The 15,941-nt window shown below is 41.4% G+C and overlaps 1 protein-coding gene across 13 annotated transcripts in view; it reads left to right on the top strand.

Moving 5' to 3' along the window:
- LOC125467259 (synaptic vesicle glycoprotein 2B-like) overlaps positions 1 to 15,162 on the top strand; it is a 186,532-nt gene extending 171,370 nt beyond the window's left edge. For all 13 annotated transcript variants that reach the window (XM_048562861.2, XM_048562859.2, XM_048562866.2 and 10 more), the window contains 2 exons: positions 4,880 to 5,039; positions 7,460 to 15,162. In XM_048562861.2, the coding sequence (XP_048418818.1) occupies positions 4,880 to 5,039; positions 7,460 to 7,643 (344 nt within the window). In that variant the 3' untranslated portion in view covers positions 7,644 to 15,162. The remainder of the gene's footprint in view (positions 1 to 4,879; positions 5,040 to 7,459) is intronic.
- The last annotated feature ends 779 nt before the right edge of the window (positions 15,163 to 15,941 follow it).

The following is a 15,941-nucleotide window of genomic DNA, read 5'->3' as shown; positions in this document are numbered from 1 at the left end:
TCATACCTTGAATAAAAAGAAAATCAATGGATGGAGCAAGAGAACATAAGGATGTAGTTCTAGGGCTGGAACTGAAGGAATGATGAAGTATTTTAATTGGAGGATTCAATGTCACAAATCTTGGCAAAGTTAGGTCAAAGGCACGTTCAGTATTCGAAGAAAAGCTCATAAAAACCTGCTGTCAGTGGGAAAAAGGGAAGAGATGTTGGTCCTTAAAAGTGTGTCAGGAATCAGGATCTCATTATGCAGTCATTATTCTATGGAACTGAGATGAGATGAGCTTCCTCACATCATTCAGCTGTAAAATGGCAGATGGTGCTTTTTCTGCACTGTCACCCTGTTGCTGCCAGCGTACTCCGCCTGGTGGCTCTGCCCTGGTGCAGTTTGCTTGGGCCTCTGTTAGATCTGGAATGTTTGTGGGAAAACATTGTTCACCTGAGTGTTTGTCATTCTCCTGCAATGGAGAATGTCTCCGTCACTGTTGGCTGGCTGACTGGCCCAGTGAATGGAGGGGTTTTAAAGGCTTTCATCCACTTCACTGTATTGTCGCTGGCCTTCGCTTTGGTGATCTGTCTCCTGTTCCATAGCTCTAACACCGTTGTCACCATCCAGCAAGATGGATAGAAAGTAGATAGGATCCCGACAAGGGTTGACTTCCATGGACTTCCTATCCTCAACAAGAGATGCCCTAATGATTGTAGACTGTGTTGAAGATCCTCACTGTATAAATTTTGGACATTATAAGATGGAGATAGGTAGGTAAGGGAGAGTTCAATAGGTCACCTGTGGGGAAAAAGTAACTTTCAAAGAAGACACATCTCCAACAGCCGGTTGATTTGATATTAGGGCTGTTTTAGTTGATGGATAAATATTGCAAATTTGGAGGAAAATACCTAAGAAAGGGGCATAAATGAGAAAGAAATGGCAGATATACTACTCTGAATCAATACCTGTGCTTCAATTAAAGAAGAAACTCACTTTTTATGGCCTTGCCTTTGTAATGAAATAGGCTTAAGACAAGAATGATGAAACTCAGCCAGCTGATGGATTTTCTAATTTCTGTAATGCTCAACAGATCTGAAGCCAGCAAGAAATTTCAGTCAGGCAGATCTGTCACTTTTAGAATCAATTATGGCCAACTTAGAGAAACCCATGAGGCAGGCTTTGTTGTGCAGTGTTCAAATCACTTGGTGAGACAGCTGCTTCCTCCAGCTTCCCAGTTTAAAATCAAAAGGAGTTCAAATCATCTTGAGATTTCTTTAACTCTATATAGCCCACTAATGTTGCCAGAGGATTCCATGGCTTTCAGACTAATTTCCAAGAAGGTCATTTCTAAAGTTGGTCATTTGTCAAAAAGCAGTTATTGACTTAATTTTTTTGTCTCCAGGATTCATTAGCCCATACCCCACACTTGACACCCTTGTTGCTGTTCTGCATGGTGGGTCCTGTCATTTATGTTATATTTTCATTTAAATAGTTAACATTTATATTTATTTAAGTGCATACATTGTGATTTTGTAGAGTGCAAGTTTTTCTTATGTTTAAATTGTTCCAATTTATAGATGTTGCCATTTGTCATCCTGCTGTTATTGTGTGTTCGACCTTTGATATTCACCAGAGGCTTTCCTTTTTTTTCACTCAGTCGGTCTTGTCACACATCTCAAGGGCAAACTCACTCTCTCCCTTTCCTTTACCTGAACCTGGCTATGAATCCTTGAGAACATTTTGTCTGAGTTTATTTTCCTCAATTTAGCAGTCAGTGACCACAGCCTACCCCTGTCGACTTGCCTCCTCTGCCCCATCTACTCCCCTCCTCCTCCCACCCCTGTCTACTCCTGTCCTCCACCCCCACCCCTGTCTACTCTCATCCTCCCCCTATCCCTGTTTGTTCCCCGCCACTTCTGAAGGCACCCAACACAAGCCTACGAACAGCTCCATGGACATCAGATACCCTCCAATACTTTACTCAAGATGCTAATTGTTGCTCCATGAGCCCCACATTTAAACTTACCTTTTTCAAGATCAGGTCTGCACTGTTGGCTTGTTTAAGCCTCTTAGACCTTCCAGTGAAGACAGAGGATTACAGAGAAATGCACAGAGATGAAAAACTGATCAAAGAATCATTTCAGTGCACTGCCCTGAGCTAGGAGGTGATGGAACATCCAGGACCCCTGCCCTTGATCACTGCCTTGTGATTCCTTTTGGAGATACATAACCGTCACATAGCAACAAGAGATGATTCAGTTGTTAAACTCTTGTATTGCCAATATTCACTGTGTAGGCTCAAACCTAAAATGTGCTGGCCCTAATCTTTGAGAAGGCCAGATGGTGCCTGCGTTAATTTGTTTCTTTGCAGGTATCAACATTTTCAAGAAAAAAACACTGGAAGAGGAACAGACCACAAAAATGTATTTATGGGAGCACTACAGCACCTCATCACCCCATCTGCTCCCTAACTTGATTTTAAAGTCAGAAGCAAGTGACTATTCAATACTGCATGCCTTTTGTAAAAAGCAATGAGGAAAGCAAATAGCACATTGATCTTTATTCCAGGGCGAGTGGGGCTCATGAACATGGAAGCCTTTTTACACTTGTATTGGATTTATGAGATCACACCTGGAGTGTGATGGGCACTTTTAGCCCCATTTCTGAGGGAAGACCTAGTTGCTTTGGAAGGGGTACAGCGAAGGTTCACTCAATCCATTCCTGTGAGATGAGAAAGTTGTCCTACAATAAGATGCTGAGTAAATTGGGCATTGAGTGTCAGCAGTTTAGAAGAATGAGATTTTGTCTCATTGACAAAACATGGAAGATTAAGAAGGGGTTTGACAGGGTATTTGGGAGACCTGACTCAGAAATCCAGGAAGCAGCACCTCAAGACAATGGGTTACTTATTTAGGTTGAAAATGAGGAGGAAATGTCTTCACTCAGAAGCTTGAGAATCTTTGCAATTCTCTGTTACCAGAGGATGCTCCATTGTTAAAAATCTTTAAGGCTGGGATTGGCAGACTTCTGAACTTTCAGGGATATATGGAATACAGCAAGTGCGCAGGAAAGTGAAGTTGATGGTGGAAGGGATTTGAGGGTATTAGTCATAGGCATAGAGTCATACAGCACAGAAACGAACCCTTTAGTGCAACCAGTCCATGCCGAACACAGTCCCAAACTAAAGTGGTCCCACCACCTGCCTGCCCCTGGCCCATATCCCTCCAAACCTTTCTTGTTCATGTAATTATCCAGATGTCTTTAAAACATTGTAATTGTATCCTGCTCCTCTTTCATATGTTCTTAAATAAAGGTTTATTTTATATTAGTCACAGTCGGCACAGCTGAATGCATATTCATGGCAAACAATTCCAAAATCCCATACCCCCCCACCCCCGCCACAGCATTGTGTACCCTGTCTCAGCAAAACATAACTCTTTAAAAGGACAATGTTTTTTGGGGGGGTGTATTCTCCAACCTTGTCTCTTTAGGAAGATCACTATTAGTTACGCAAAGTTATAAATATCCAACAAGATAAGACCATACGAAGAAGGAGCAGAAATAGGCTATTCAACATATTGTATCTGTTTCACTATTCAAGGAGATCATGGTTGATCTGATGATCCTCAACTTCACATTCCTGCTTTATTTCCCATAGTCCTTGATTCTCTTACAAATTAAAGACCTGTCTCTATTTTCCTTGAACATATTTAACAACCCAGTCTCTACAGCCGTCTGCAGTAGAGAATGTCCCAAATTCAGTACCACCTGAGAAAAGAAATACCTCCTCATCTCAGTTTGAACTGAGCAGCTTCTTCCAGTGAGATTGTACTCTCTGATCCTGGACTCTCTCACAACGAGAAATGACCTTTCTGCACCTACCTGTCAAGTCCCATAAGGACCTTGTAAGATTAGATGATCTATTTCATCAGTTTACACTTTGTAATATGAACAAAGAGGCTGGAAGGAATTTTCTTTACAAAGACATTGACTCTTTAAATGGGAATATCACATTACCGTGAGTTAATTTAAGTGACCTTTTCTTGTCCATTGTGAATCTACAGCCACAAGATACCTGTAGGCAGCCCACTGCCCACTGGGGGACAGATTCAAAGGGCTGAAAGGCCAATTCCTGTTTGTACATCCCTCTGTTCCACATGGCAAATGTTGGTTTGATTTTCGACTCTCTGAAGACACGGCTGCCCCTGGTGCCTCCACAGTCAGGATGACACCACAGGGGAAAGGTGGGGGGTGGGGGGTTTCCCTTATGGTGTTGCATCCCAGGTGAAAGGTAGAGTCACCCAAGTCCCACTCTCTCATTGACAGAGATGATTACCTGTGGTTCAACCTGCAGAGGAGCACACCTTGGGCAAGCCAAGAGGTTGAGAAGGAGCAGGAATAGAACCTGTGCTGTTGGCTTCAGTGCTGAATTGTAAACCAGCTGTCCAGCTAATTGAACCTAGTCTTCTGTGGTGATTGCAGTTTCCCTTTAAGTGTGTTCAAAATGGAACAGAAAGACAATTTTTAGTCAATGATGTTGAAATAGTCTGCTTTTGGTTTGATGTACTTTGGGCTCCAAGCATAAATTATTAAGATTAATTGGTTGAAATAGCTACTCTTACTGTCTGAATAACTTCTGCATTTCTCAATGTGTTTTGGAGAACTGGGAGCTAATTTATGGCCTGATAATAATTGCCATTTCCACATTGTGTCTCAGTTAGAATAGTTTTGCAGGGCAAAAACAAAAGCTAATGAACAAGAGAGGACTTAGATGCCAAGTCAATCAAATGATGGGTACACAGACTACTGAAGCCTTGTCCTATCAAAATGTCTCAAAGTGTCTTCCGCAGTGAATGTTGTAATGTGGCAACTCTTGTTTAATTTTGTCTTAAAGGAGGATCCATGCTGTTGTCGACCATTACCTGCTTCTTCCTGTTTTTTGGAAACAGTGAGTCAGCAATGATTGGAATGCAGTGTCTGTTCTGTGGGGTCAGTATAGCAGCGTGGAATGCACTGGATGTGATCACAGTGGAACTTTATTCCACAGATAAAAGGTGGGTCTGAGTCCTTCCCGATATGTTTACAGCACATGGTGGTTTATTTGGGACCCAAAGGCAGAACAAAATCTTCTTGCATTGCAACATGCTTCATATTGTCAATATTCCGCTCTTCAAGGTGAGGGCAAGCACTGAGGGGCTAAACAATGTTTTTGTATTTCAGGCCCCTGTATGAGTATCAGAAACTTCCTCAGCCTAGTTATAGTACAGGTGAGACAAAGGATAGTAAAGCCCTTTTAAAAGTGCCCGTATCAGTGAGGAGCCTTCATTGTTTTTCATCCATAAAATGTTTGTAAAAGTACATTACAAGACATTGCATATTAGAAGTTATTAAAACAGCTGAAGATCATTCTTCCTCTGAACTTTCCCGATTTATGTCGAAACGTTTTGGAATTTAATATCATCAAACCGCAGGTTATCATTATGTTATTTAATTTTGATTTCATTGTCACATATACTCAAGTACAAAAGTACAGGACTGCAGTGAAATGTGCATAATGTCCATAAGACCATAAGACCATAAGACTAGGAGTGGAAATAAGGCCATTTGGCCCATCAAGCCCACTCCACCATTTAAATCATGGCTGATGGGCATTTCAACTCCACTTCCCTGCACTCTCCCCGTAGCCCTTCATTCCTTTTGAGATCAAGAATTTGTCGACCTCTGCCTTGAAGGCATCCAACGTCCCAGCCTCCACTGCACTCTGCGGCAATGAATTCCACAAGCCCAACCACTCTCTGGCTGAAGAAATGTCGTCTCATTTCCATTTTAAATTTATCCCCTCTAATTTTAAGCCTGTGCTCACGGGTCCTAGTCTCCCCGCCTAACGGAAACAACTTCCTAGTGTCCACCCTTTCAAAGCCATACATTATCTTGTAAGTTTCTATTAGATCTCCCCTCAACCTTCTAAACTCTAATGAGTACAATCCCAGGATCCTTACCCGTTCATCATACGCTAAACCTACCATTCCAGGGATCATCCGTGTGAATCTCTGCTGGACATGCTCCAGGGCTAGTATGTCCTTCCTGAGGTGTGGGGCCCAAAATTGGACACAGTATTCTAAATGGTGCCTAACTAGAGCCTTATAAAGCCACAGAAGCACATCGCTGCTTTTATATTCCAACCCTCTTGAGATAAACGACATTACATTTGCTTTCTTAATTACGGACTCTATCTGCAAGTTAACCTTTAGAGAATCCTGGACCAACACTCCCAGATCCCTTTGCACTTCTGCTTTGCGAATTTTCTCACCATTTAGAAAATAGTCCATGCCCGTATTCTTTTTTCCAAAGTGCAAAACCTCACATTTACTCGCATTGAATTTCATCAGCCATTTCCTGGACCACTCTCCTAAACTGTCTGAATCTTTCTGCAGCTTCCCCACCTCCTCAGTACTACCTGCCTGTCCACCTATCTTCTTATCATTGGCAAACTTTGCCAGAATGCCCCCAGTCCCTTCATCCAGATCATTAATATACAAGCTGCGGCCCCAACACTGAACCCTGCGGGACACCACTCGTCACCGGTTGCCATTGCGAAAAAGAGCTTTTTATCCCAACTCTCTGCCTTCTGTCGGTCAGCCAATCCTCAATCCAAGCCAGTAGCTCACCTCGAACACCATGGGCCCCCACCTTGCTCAGCAGCCTCCCATGAGGCACTGTATCAAAGGCCTTTTGGAAGTCTAGATAGATAACATCTACTGGGTTTCCCCTGGTCTAATCTACTTGTTACCTCTTCAAAAATGTCACCACACAAGGTGCCATCTTAGGCACAAGTATCTGGGTGCCGACTCTGAAGAACAAATTAGGAAGAAAGAACAAAGTTAAAAGTTAAACGTTGCTGTGATTGTAGTACAGTGACACCTTCTTAGTTTTAAGTAGAAAATAAAGAAATAAAGCAGAAAGTTTAAGCGTTATGGTCTTGCCAAGGTGGGGCCCCGTTTCGAGAAATCACCTCATATGTCTCATATATGATCTCCCTGGTAATTGGAATGTCTGTAAGATTGCTGTTGGACTGTCTCTTCTCCTATCCTCATTCCCAAGGTTTAGGCCATGGTCTTCAATTGGATTGGCTTATGCTTATGGGCAAGGTATGGCAGGGGTATGCTGTTGCCTTCTGCAGGACGGCTGACCGAGGGAGTTTTCTGCATTTCCTCCTCACCAGTCATCAGGTGTATTGGAAAGATTTACAGGCTGACAAATCAACCTGTCTGGCCACATTAAAAATACACATATCCATCGCCATCAAGTATCTGACATGGTCATTGAACCCAGAGTTACTGGTCCTTAAGCCCAGAGTTACTGGTCTGGAGGTAGGGACACTACCACTATGCCACAAGACCTTCATGAGACCACTGTCTGTAAAATGTATTTTGCTATGACTGGTAATGATCTAAATCTGCCTTTCTTTCCATAGGGCAACTGCTTTTGGTATTTTGAATGGACTGTCAAAGTTTGGTGCCATACTCGGTATATCAATATTTGCCTCGTTTGTGGAGATAACGAAGGTGGTTCCCATCCTGTTGGCTTCCATTGCATTAGTAGGAGGTGCCCTGCTTGGTCTCCGACTTCCTGAAACCCGGGAGCAGGTTCTGATGTGATGGGATTTCCAAACCCTTCTGGACTCACAGTAAAATGCACAGCTGCTAACCACTGTCCTTATAGCCTAAAGCATCCACTCTACCATCTGTGCTTTCTGTGACTGGACTCACTTGTGCTCTCTGTGCCCTCACCAAGCTTTCACATAGCTAGTTACCGTGTACATCCAGAACTTGTTCTGTGCACCTACCCCACAGGCTGAGATGGGGAAGTCAAGAACTATCGGAAGGGTTCTTATTTGCACACTGCAATTTCCTGGTAACTTGTAGATCTTCTGCTAACCATATATTCTTCATTATAATTAGGTATTCCCTCTTTAAAAAAGTCAGATACCAAATTTTAGGAAATTTCTTCCAGGCTTTTTCATGCTAATTTTGTAAGGTTTTGGTGGGGAGCTTCTTGAATCTGGTGCAAACCATGAACTAGCATCATCACCATCGCAATTGTGCTTTTACTGGTTTTGGTGAAATAGCCCTTGAACATTTATAAAGGGCCACATTCAGTCGACATCCTGACTGTTACCTCCTGATTCCAGCTTCGGTAAAGCTGCATCAATGGGAACTTTGTGTCTCAGTGTGATGGGTGGACTGAAGCTTGAAGAATTGTCAATGCACCATTGGCTGTAATTCATGGGGTTGAAGGTCATTTATTATGCCCCTTGCCCCAGTTGCCACATGAAGGGCAATCAGTGTTAGCATGGTTCAGTTGAAAGCAACTTTAGCTCGGGGGGTTACAGGACATGCGAAATGCTGTCTAACAACTGAAAGAATGGTGGAAGCTGTAAATCAGAAACCAAAACAGAAGTTGCTGGAAAAGCTTGGCCGGTTTGGCAGCATCTGTGAAGAAAAAAATCAGAGTTAACGTTTCGGGACTGGTGACCCTTCCTCAGAACGGAACCAGATTTGCTGAGCTTTTCCATCAACTTCTGCTTTTGTGCAAAACGCTGTCCTTTGAATGAAGCATAATTCCAGATCTTTGTCTATTTTTCAAGAAGAAATATCCCATGACATTAACAGAGGATTCTCCCCAAGTTCTCCTACAACCAAAGCACTGAAGAAAAACAGATTTATTGGTTATTCAAATCTAGGGATCCAGTGGATCTACCTAAGGCATACCCTCTGCCAATTCTCTGTGACTCCAATCTTTCCTCTTTATCAGTCACTGATAATTGCATCCCATTTTCAATTTCAATGGCCAAGACAATGAGGGAAAGGAACATGTGAGGTGGTCTCCCCATCACCCTCCTCACCTATATTTAGGGAAAAGACAAGTCCTCTTCAACAAAGTTCCTCCACCTGGAAGAAATTGTAGTCCCCAGCTCTTCTGCCGTCATGAAAATTCATTGGTTCCACTGTTGGACCTGGCTCAGAACCCTCAGTATGGTATCCCTCCCTGGGCCTGGGTCAATTGACAAAAGGACCAACTTGATTATCTCCTGAGGTCTCAACTGATTCTGTTTGATGATCCTGTTTCATGTTGTTTCATGTGCTGCAACAGAAAGCCTTTACCCAGGTGACTGGGTAGTTCAGTGAGTCAGCTGGCTTGGTATTTCACCTTGCAGATCAGCCATTAAGTGCAACAAAGCTGATGGAATGCAGTTTTTATTTGCTGTCTGTTTGCATGAGTGCTGTTTGAAATGAGTTTGGCCGTCGGGTATAGTAACATTGTGATTATAATACTTGACTCGTGATCCAGAGGCTCCAAATCATCTTTCAGAGAATATGGGTCCAAATCCAATGTAAATTTAAAATTGATTAAAAATAGTTTGAACTAAAAGGAAAAGGGGGTTGGTTCACAAAAAAATCCTGACTTTCCATGGCACCTTTCACATAATGATAAAGCACATTTGTTTAGAGCAAGGTTTACTCTCCATTTAACCTGCAGTAATATGATTCACCTTAATGAGCTTGAATCTGATGAAAAAGAGAATAACCTTCAGTTTTATGTTCTTAAGGCAGTTTTAGAAGCAACCTTCTTAGGTTATATTGGCCTGATGCAAAATTGGCACCCTTTGACTTTAAATGGAAGGGCTCAGCCTAGTAACAGTGGCAAAATAGAAAGGAGATTATAATGTCAAAAATATGAGGTGTTTCAATTTTTTAAAAAAACAATTTAATATGTGAAAAGTTGTCATCTCATTATCACTGAATCGAGAGGTAATAGAACCAGAGCAGGGCTGAATTCCGCACCATATCAATTCTGTGATCCTGATGTTGGTGAGCATGTGCTACTTTATTTCTTGAAGAGATATTAATTGACAAAAAAAAATTTAGAACTTTTTTCATGATGTATATGCCCTCAGTGGTTTGCCCATCCATTTTGGAGAGCACTTCGGATTCAGCTGTGAGTCTGGAGTCACGTGCAGGTCAGAGCAGGGAAGGGCAGCAGGTGATTTCCTCCATTAAAGGATGTTTGTAAGCCAGTTGCTTTTTATTGATAGTTTTGTAGTCACCATCATTGTAACCACCAACAATTCCTCAATGATTTGGTAATTCTTTTCGTGACTCATTTTAAACTGAAATACCACCAGCTACATTTGAAAACTGCACCTCCAAAGCTTTGGTTAGGCCTTTGGGTTACTAATCCGGTGATATTACTCCAATGCTACTATCTCTACAATTGAGCCAACAATGGGCAGTTTAACAGACAGTGAAAGTGTGCTACAACTGTAAAATTCTACTGTTACATAATATTATTGACCTGATGGCAAGCACTAAACCACCATAACCCTTTCTGAATCTGCATTGCAGGCATATTGATCAAATCCTCGACGAACATGACCTGCCCTCGGTCAGTAACAGGAGCATATGTTGCAGTTTACATTAAGGGGAATAGAGAATGCTGCATAGGTGGGAAAGCAGGTGCTAAAAGTGGGCTGGCAGAGCCGGTTTTTGAGAAAAGGAGGTTCTTTGGGTTTGGAAAAGCAGGAGGATCTAGCAATGGAATTCCATTGGGTAATGGGTACAAGGAATGATCAAGAAGTCTCCAGGTTGTGTTGGATTTAGTGCCTTTGTCTCCTTAGGGCAGGGAAGTGAGGAGATTCAAGATGATCATGGCTGATTTGCAGCACAATTCCACATTCTTGCCTGCTCCCTCCTTCCTTCTTGCTATTGAAGGAGTCTAGTGAAGTTTCACCAGGCTGATTCCCTCGATGGTAAGACTGACATATGGAGACAGATTGGATCAACTTGGCCTGTACTCATTGGAATGTAGATGAATGAAGGGCAGATCTCATAGAAACATATAGAATGCTGATGGGACTGGACAGGTGTGGCGAGGGAAGAACATTCCGGATATTGGGGAAGCCGAAACAGGGGATCACAATCTAAGAATAAAGGGTAAGCCATTCAGGACTGAGATGAGTAAGAATTTCTTCACTCAAGAGAGTTGTGAATGTTGGCTATTTTCTCTCCCAGGAAGCCTTTGGGCCAGTTCATGAGATCTGTTCAAGAGGGAACTGGATGTGGCCCTTGTGGTGAAAAGGGTCAAGGGAATATGGGGAGAAATTGGGAATGGGATACTGAGATTGCAAGATCAGCCATGATCATATTGAATGGTGGCGCATATTCGAAGGGCTGAATGGCCTACTCCTACCCCTATTTTCTATGTTTCAATGTTTCCCTGACAGTTCAAAATTCCATTGAACTTGATCTTGAACCTGATAATGGAGTTTCTGGGGTTGACTGTTTCAAAGATTCATCATCCTCTGAGTGAAGAAATTCTTCCTCACCTCAGGCCTGATTGAAAGATATGCTTTTTCAGATTGCTCACCCAAGGAAAACAAGCTCTCTGGCAGGAGTGAAGAATGTTTTATTCATTCCTGTCTGCTTACTGTATAACCACAAAGGGCTTAGGGCTTATGGAATAGAAAAGTGGAACCATTTAATTCCTCACCTTGACAAGAACAGAATGGAAGCAAAACACAATCTGCATCGTACTAGGCAGAAGGAGGCCATTCATACCATCAAATCTGTGCTAACTCTTTGGAAAAGCTATCCAATCTGATCCATGTCATCATTTCTTTCCTCTTAGCCCTGCAAATGTTTTGTACAATATATTTGTCTAAAAATGTTTATAACTTTGAAATGGAAAATTCGTTCCAGTGTGTTGCTAGATACAGCTGTGCAGCACAATTCCTTTGAGCAATTACATCTTGACAAGGAATATCCCACTTTGGAATAATACGGAACAGTCCTCTATCATTTATGAGCCATTAATATTTAACTGTCTCAGCCCAAACAGAAGCATTATCAAATGTTTTCCTGTCGGTGAGCTTTTGAGTGAAGCTGAACTGCTCGTTAAACCTTGGATTTTCAGTGTGTTTGCAGAATGCAGGTTAACGGATGTCTCAGGAATAGGTATAGCAGAAAGAAACACAATTACCAACCAAAGACAGAATTTTTTTTAGTGCTAGAAATTACTTCCATATCTGGCAAAGAAAGACTTGCATTTATGTAGCACCCTTCAAGATCTGAGGGCATCCCAATGTGCTTTGAAACAATGAATTAATTTGAAGTGTAGTCACTACTGTTACTAGAGAACGTAGCAGACAATTTTATGCTGTAGACTCCTGCAAACAGATGTAAGATAATGACCTGATAATCTGCTTTAATCTGCTGAGGGGTATCTTTGGGCCAGGACTCCAAGGAGAATGCCCTGCTCTCCTTGAAAGTTATACTAAGAGATCTTTTACACCCAGCTGAAAAGACAGTGGGCTCAGTTTGACGTCTCACCTAAATGACAGATGAAAGGCAGATCCATGCAATTCCGAAGAAGTGTCTGCATAACTTCATATCAGAAGATGAAAACTGTTTGTCCCATTTTAGCTCATCCATTCACTGTGACTTTAGGCAGCATTCCTTCAATTCTGAAACTAGTTCAGAAACAAGTCGAGGGTTTTATCTGCAGTTATTCCCAAACACTGATCACCTTTTAAGGAGGAAACCGAAAGTTCTTATTTCAGGCTCAAAGATGTCAATAAATTATTTTTGACCTGTGACCTTTCACCCTATTCCGATGGTTTAACACAACATAATTTTCCAAGCTTAGCTTTCCCATCCCATTTATAATCTCATAGATGCCGAAAAGATCATTTCTCAGTTGACTCTGATCAAAGATGAAGAACCCACATTTTTTGAAAATAATCTCATCGACATTGTGAGATGTTACTCTGTTTTATTTTTCTCTTTTGCACATTCATTGTTCTTGATTGAATTCTCGGCATTTTCTATTTCTGATTCACATTTCACAGATTCTGCAGTTCTTACTGTCTCTTTGATTCCCTTTATATTCCTTTTAGAGATTGGAACAATGTTGTTATATTTAGAGTTAGGTGCTCGCTTTGGGGGTGTTGAGTGTGAGTTCTATCAGTTGGCTGGACACTGCTTTGCAATGCAGAGGGACCCAGGCAGCCTGTTTGAGGTTGAAATTGTATCAGAGATAATGGGAACTGCAGATGCTGGAGAATCCAAGATAACAAAGTGTGAAGCTGGATGAACACAGCAGGCCAAGCAGCATCTCAGGAGCATGAAAGCTGCCGTTTCGGGTCTAGACCCTTCATCCTAAACGTCAGCTTTTGCGCTCCTGAGATGCTGCTTGGCCTGCTGTATTCATCCAGCTTCACACTTTGTTAGCCTGTTTGAGGTTATTGTGAAAGTCCCGCCTTCTCAACGTCATCCCTTCCCTGAGGTGTGGTGACACTCAGGTTAACTCTACAACATTCATCGCTCTCAAATGAGAGAGAGCAGACCTTTGGATCTATGCTGACTTTATCTTTATGAGCTTTTAAGGGCTGACTCAGCATAGTCCAACAGTTAGAGTGAAGTTTGTTAGAAATTAATTACAAATATCTGTGTATTACGCGTCATATAAGATCGAAGACATAAAGCCCACAAGGTCCCGGGCTCAGGAGAGAGCAACCAAGTTGGGAACAAGGAAGCTACAATTAATCTAAATGCCATTAGGATATGAAAGAAAATATCAGATAAAAGTTTCCAAATCTGTTTACATTTTGATGATGCATGTTGGAAATTGGGAAGATGTCACATGAGGATAAATTGAGGCTCAACTGTGATATCACAAGTTCCTCACTAGTACTCAGTTATCCATGTCTGTTATTGATGGATGTCCCGTGGGACTGGAAGATTGAAGGGATAGTGATGGTGATAGAACCATATTCCAGCAAGAATCAACTTCTGGAGAGGAGGCTGGAGGGAATAAAAGAAAATTTTGACATTTTCTATTGTAGGTTTAGAATTCTTGAGCTGGGAAAGCCAGGCAAAGCCAATATGGACAGGATGGGCTGAATGGCCTCCTTCTGTGCTATACAATTGTAAGATTGAATTTTAGCTGCTGTTACATGTTGAAAATTTGGATTGATAACAGAGAAGGCAAATCTAAGCACATAGATCAGATGTATTCAGCTGGTTTGTAAGGAAACATGAATGAAAGGGTGTTTGGTTCTTGGAATTGTTTACCCAGCGGGAGATACCTTCATGATAAAACTGACTAAGTCTTTTAAACAGAGGCAGCAGCAGGAAGGCAAAAGTGTATGCCAATCACTCACCAGCTGTATAAGATTAAATCACTGCAGATGGAATATGGCCAGGTTACTAGTTTCACACATGGGCTGCAAGCTGAAGAGTCAATTCTATAGTCACATCCAACGAGGAGGCTTTCTGTGAGCTGCTGGCCCAGTAAGTACCAATAAAGACAGCAGCAAAATAAATCACCCAGAGAGCCAACTAGAACGGTTGACTCTTCACTGGAAAGCAATGTGACACAGCTTACATACGTCTAAATTTACACTGTCAGCTTACACTGTTAAACCATTATGACTCACAAGGGTTCAGTATTAATTGACTGTATATGGGTTGTAAAATGTAAAAAGAAAAAAATGTCTGTGTATTGTCTAAATGTGCATGCTGCTTAGCCATTCACATATTGACAAAACATTCAGTGCAGTATAAATATGTACAATTTATATTCATTGAGAGAAGTGCATGCTGCTGTTTCTAAGGCAAGTGATTGCTTTAATTCCATTTTCGAGACTGCCGACTTCAAAAACATTCACTGCTGGACATGCAACCTCATGAAAAGAAGTAATATTTTATAAAATTATTTATTCCAATAAAAGGCAATAACATTTTCTTTTCAATTTTAGCACTTCAATCAGAAACCTCTATGTTTAGTCTTTAAGTGAAAGAAAAAGCTTTACTTGTGATAGATGTCTTGTAACTGCTGGTGTCAATTTTCATGTCACATTAGTGAATGTTAGTTTAGCAACCTTATGGCGCTCTATGTTATCTGTAAATAAAAAAATGGCGTATCCACTTGTCCAAGGTGAAAATAAAAAAAATATAGTTTTCATGTTTTATTTGGGTGAACGTTTGACCATAGTTTCATCTGACAATTATTTTTCTACAAGCTTGTCTGGCTGTTCTTGAGAATCGGAGACTGATACTGACAATCTGAGCCTGTTTTGTTTCTTTGTGTAATATTAAAAAAATACTTTTAATGCTACCTGAATTTCATTTGAAATCTGTGCAAATTGTCGTACATTCGTATGCAGTTCCTCTCAAACTTTTTGTAAGTTTGTTTATAATGGTAGTCACTGATGTAAACGAGTCATGCTGGTATATAACCCTTCAGCCAGTAGTGGTGCTGTACTGTCAACAAGAACAGGGGAATGTGATGAACAGCATGACACGTTTTCGTAGGATCTTGCCATTCTAAATGTGGATTTGGGATTTTAATGATAATACAAAAATAAGGACAGATTTTAATCATTTTAGTGTGGAGTTTTAAATCCATCCACATGCCTTGGTTTAGTTGCAAAACCCCACCCTCAATATCATACCTTCCTCACAATTTCCTCATCTCTTAACATATTTGGCCTGGCCTTGGTCTTTATTCAGTGTACTCAAATCTATGAAACATGTCTATACATGTGTTTCATAGTTTGCTCAATGTCCAGTTGGGTAAGGATGGTGCCTAATGCTGTCAAGTGATATATAAAGGAAATGATCCCCGGTTTTATTTTGGAGGGATTTTCGTTAGCTGATACCAGCCTGTATGGAATCTTTAGAATTAATTATGCTGTCCGTCATTCACATATCCTATCAGGGAAGTGAAATATCAGCAAAGTGCCTGCTCCTCATCAGTGTTGATACCCAATGTTGAAGAGGGCGTAAATATGGATTTCAGTAAGGGTATTTCAGACTAAACTGTGATGCACCACACAGCCCAGCAGCACCACTAAAAGACCTGAATAACACTGATCCCGTTCAAGCTATGCGACT

The sequence above is a fragment of the Stegostoma tigrinum genome, chromosome 33 (assembly GCF_030684315.1).
Source record: "Stegostoma tigrinum isolate sSteTig4 chromosome 33, sSteTig4.hap1, whole genome shotgun sequence".
Classification (NCBI taxonomy): domain Eukaryota; kingdom Metazoa; phylum Chordata; class Chondrichthyes; order Orectolobiformes; family Stegostomatidae; genus Stegostoma; species Stegostoma tigrinum.
The sequence above is the reverse complement of the archived record's forward strand: the minus strand, read 5'-3'. Positions and strand labels throughout refer to the sequence as shown.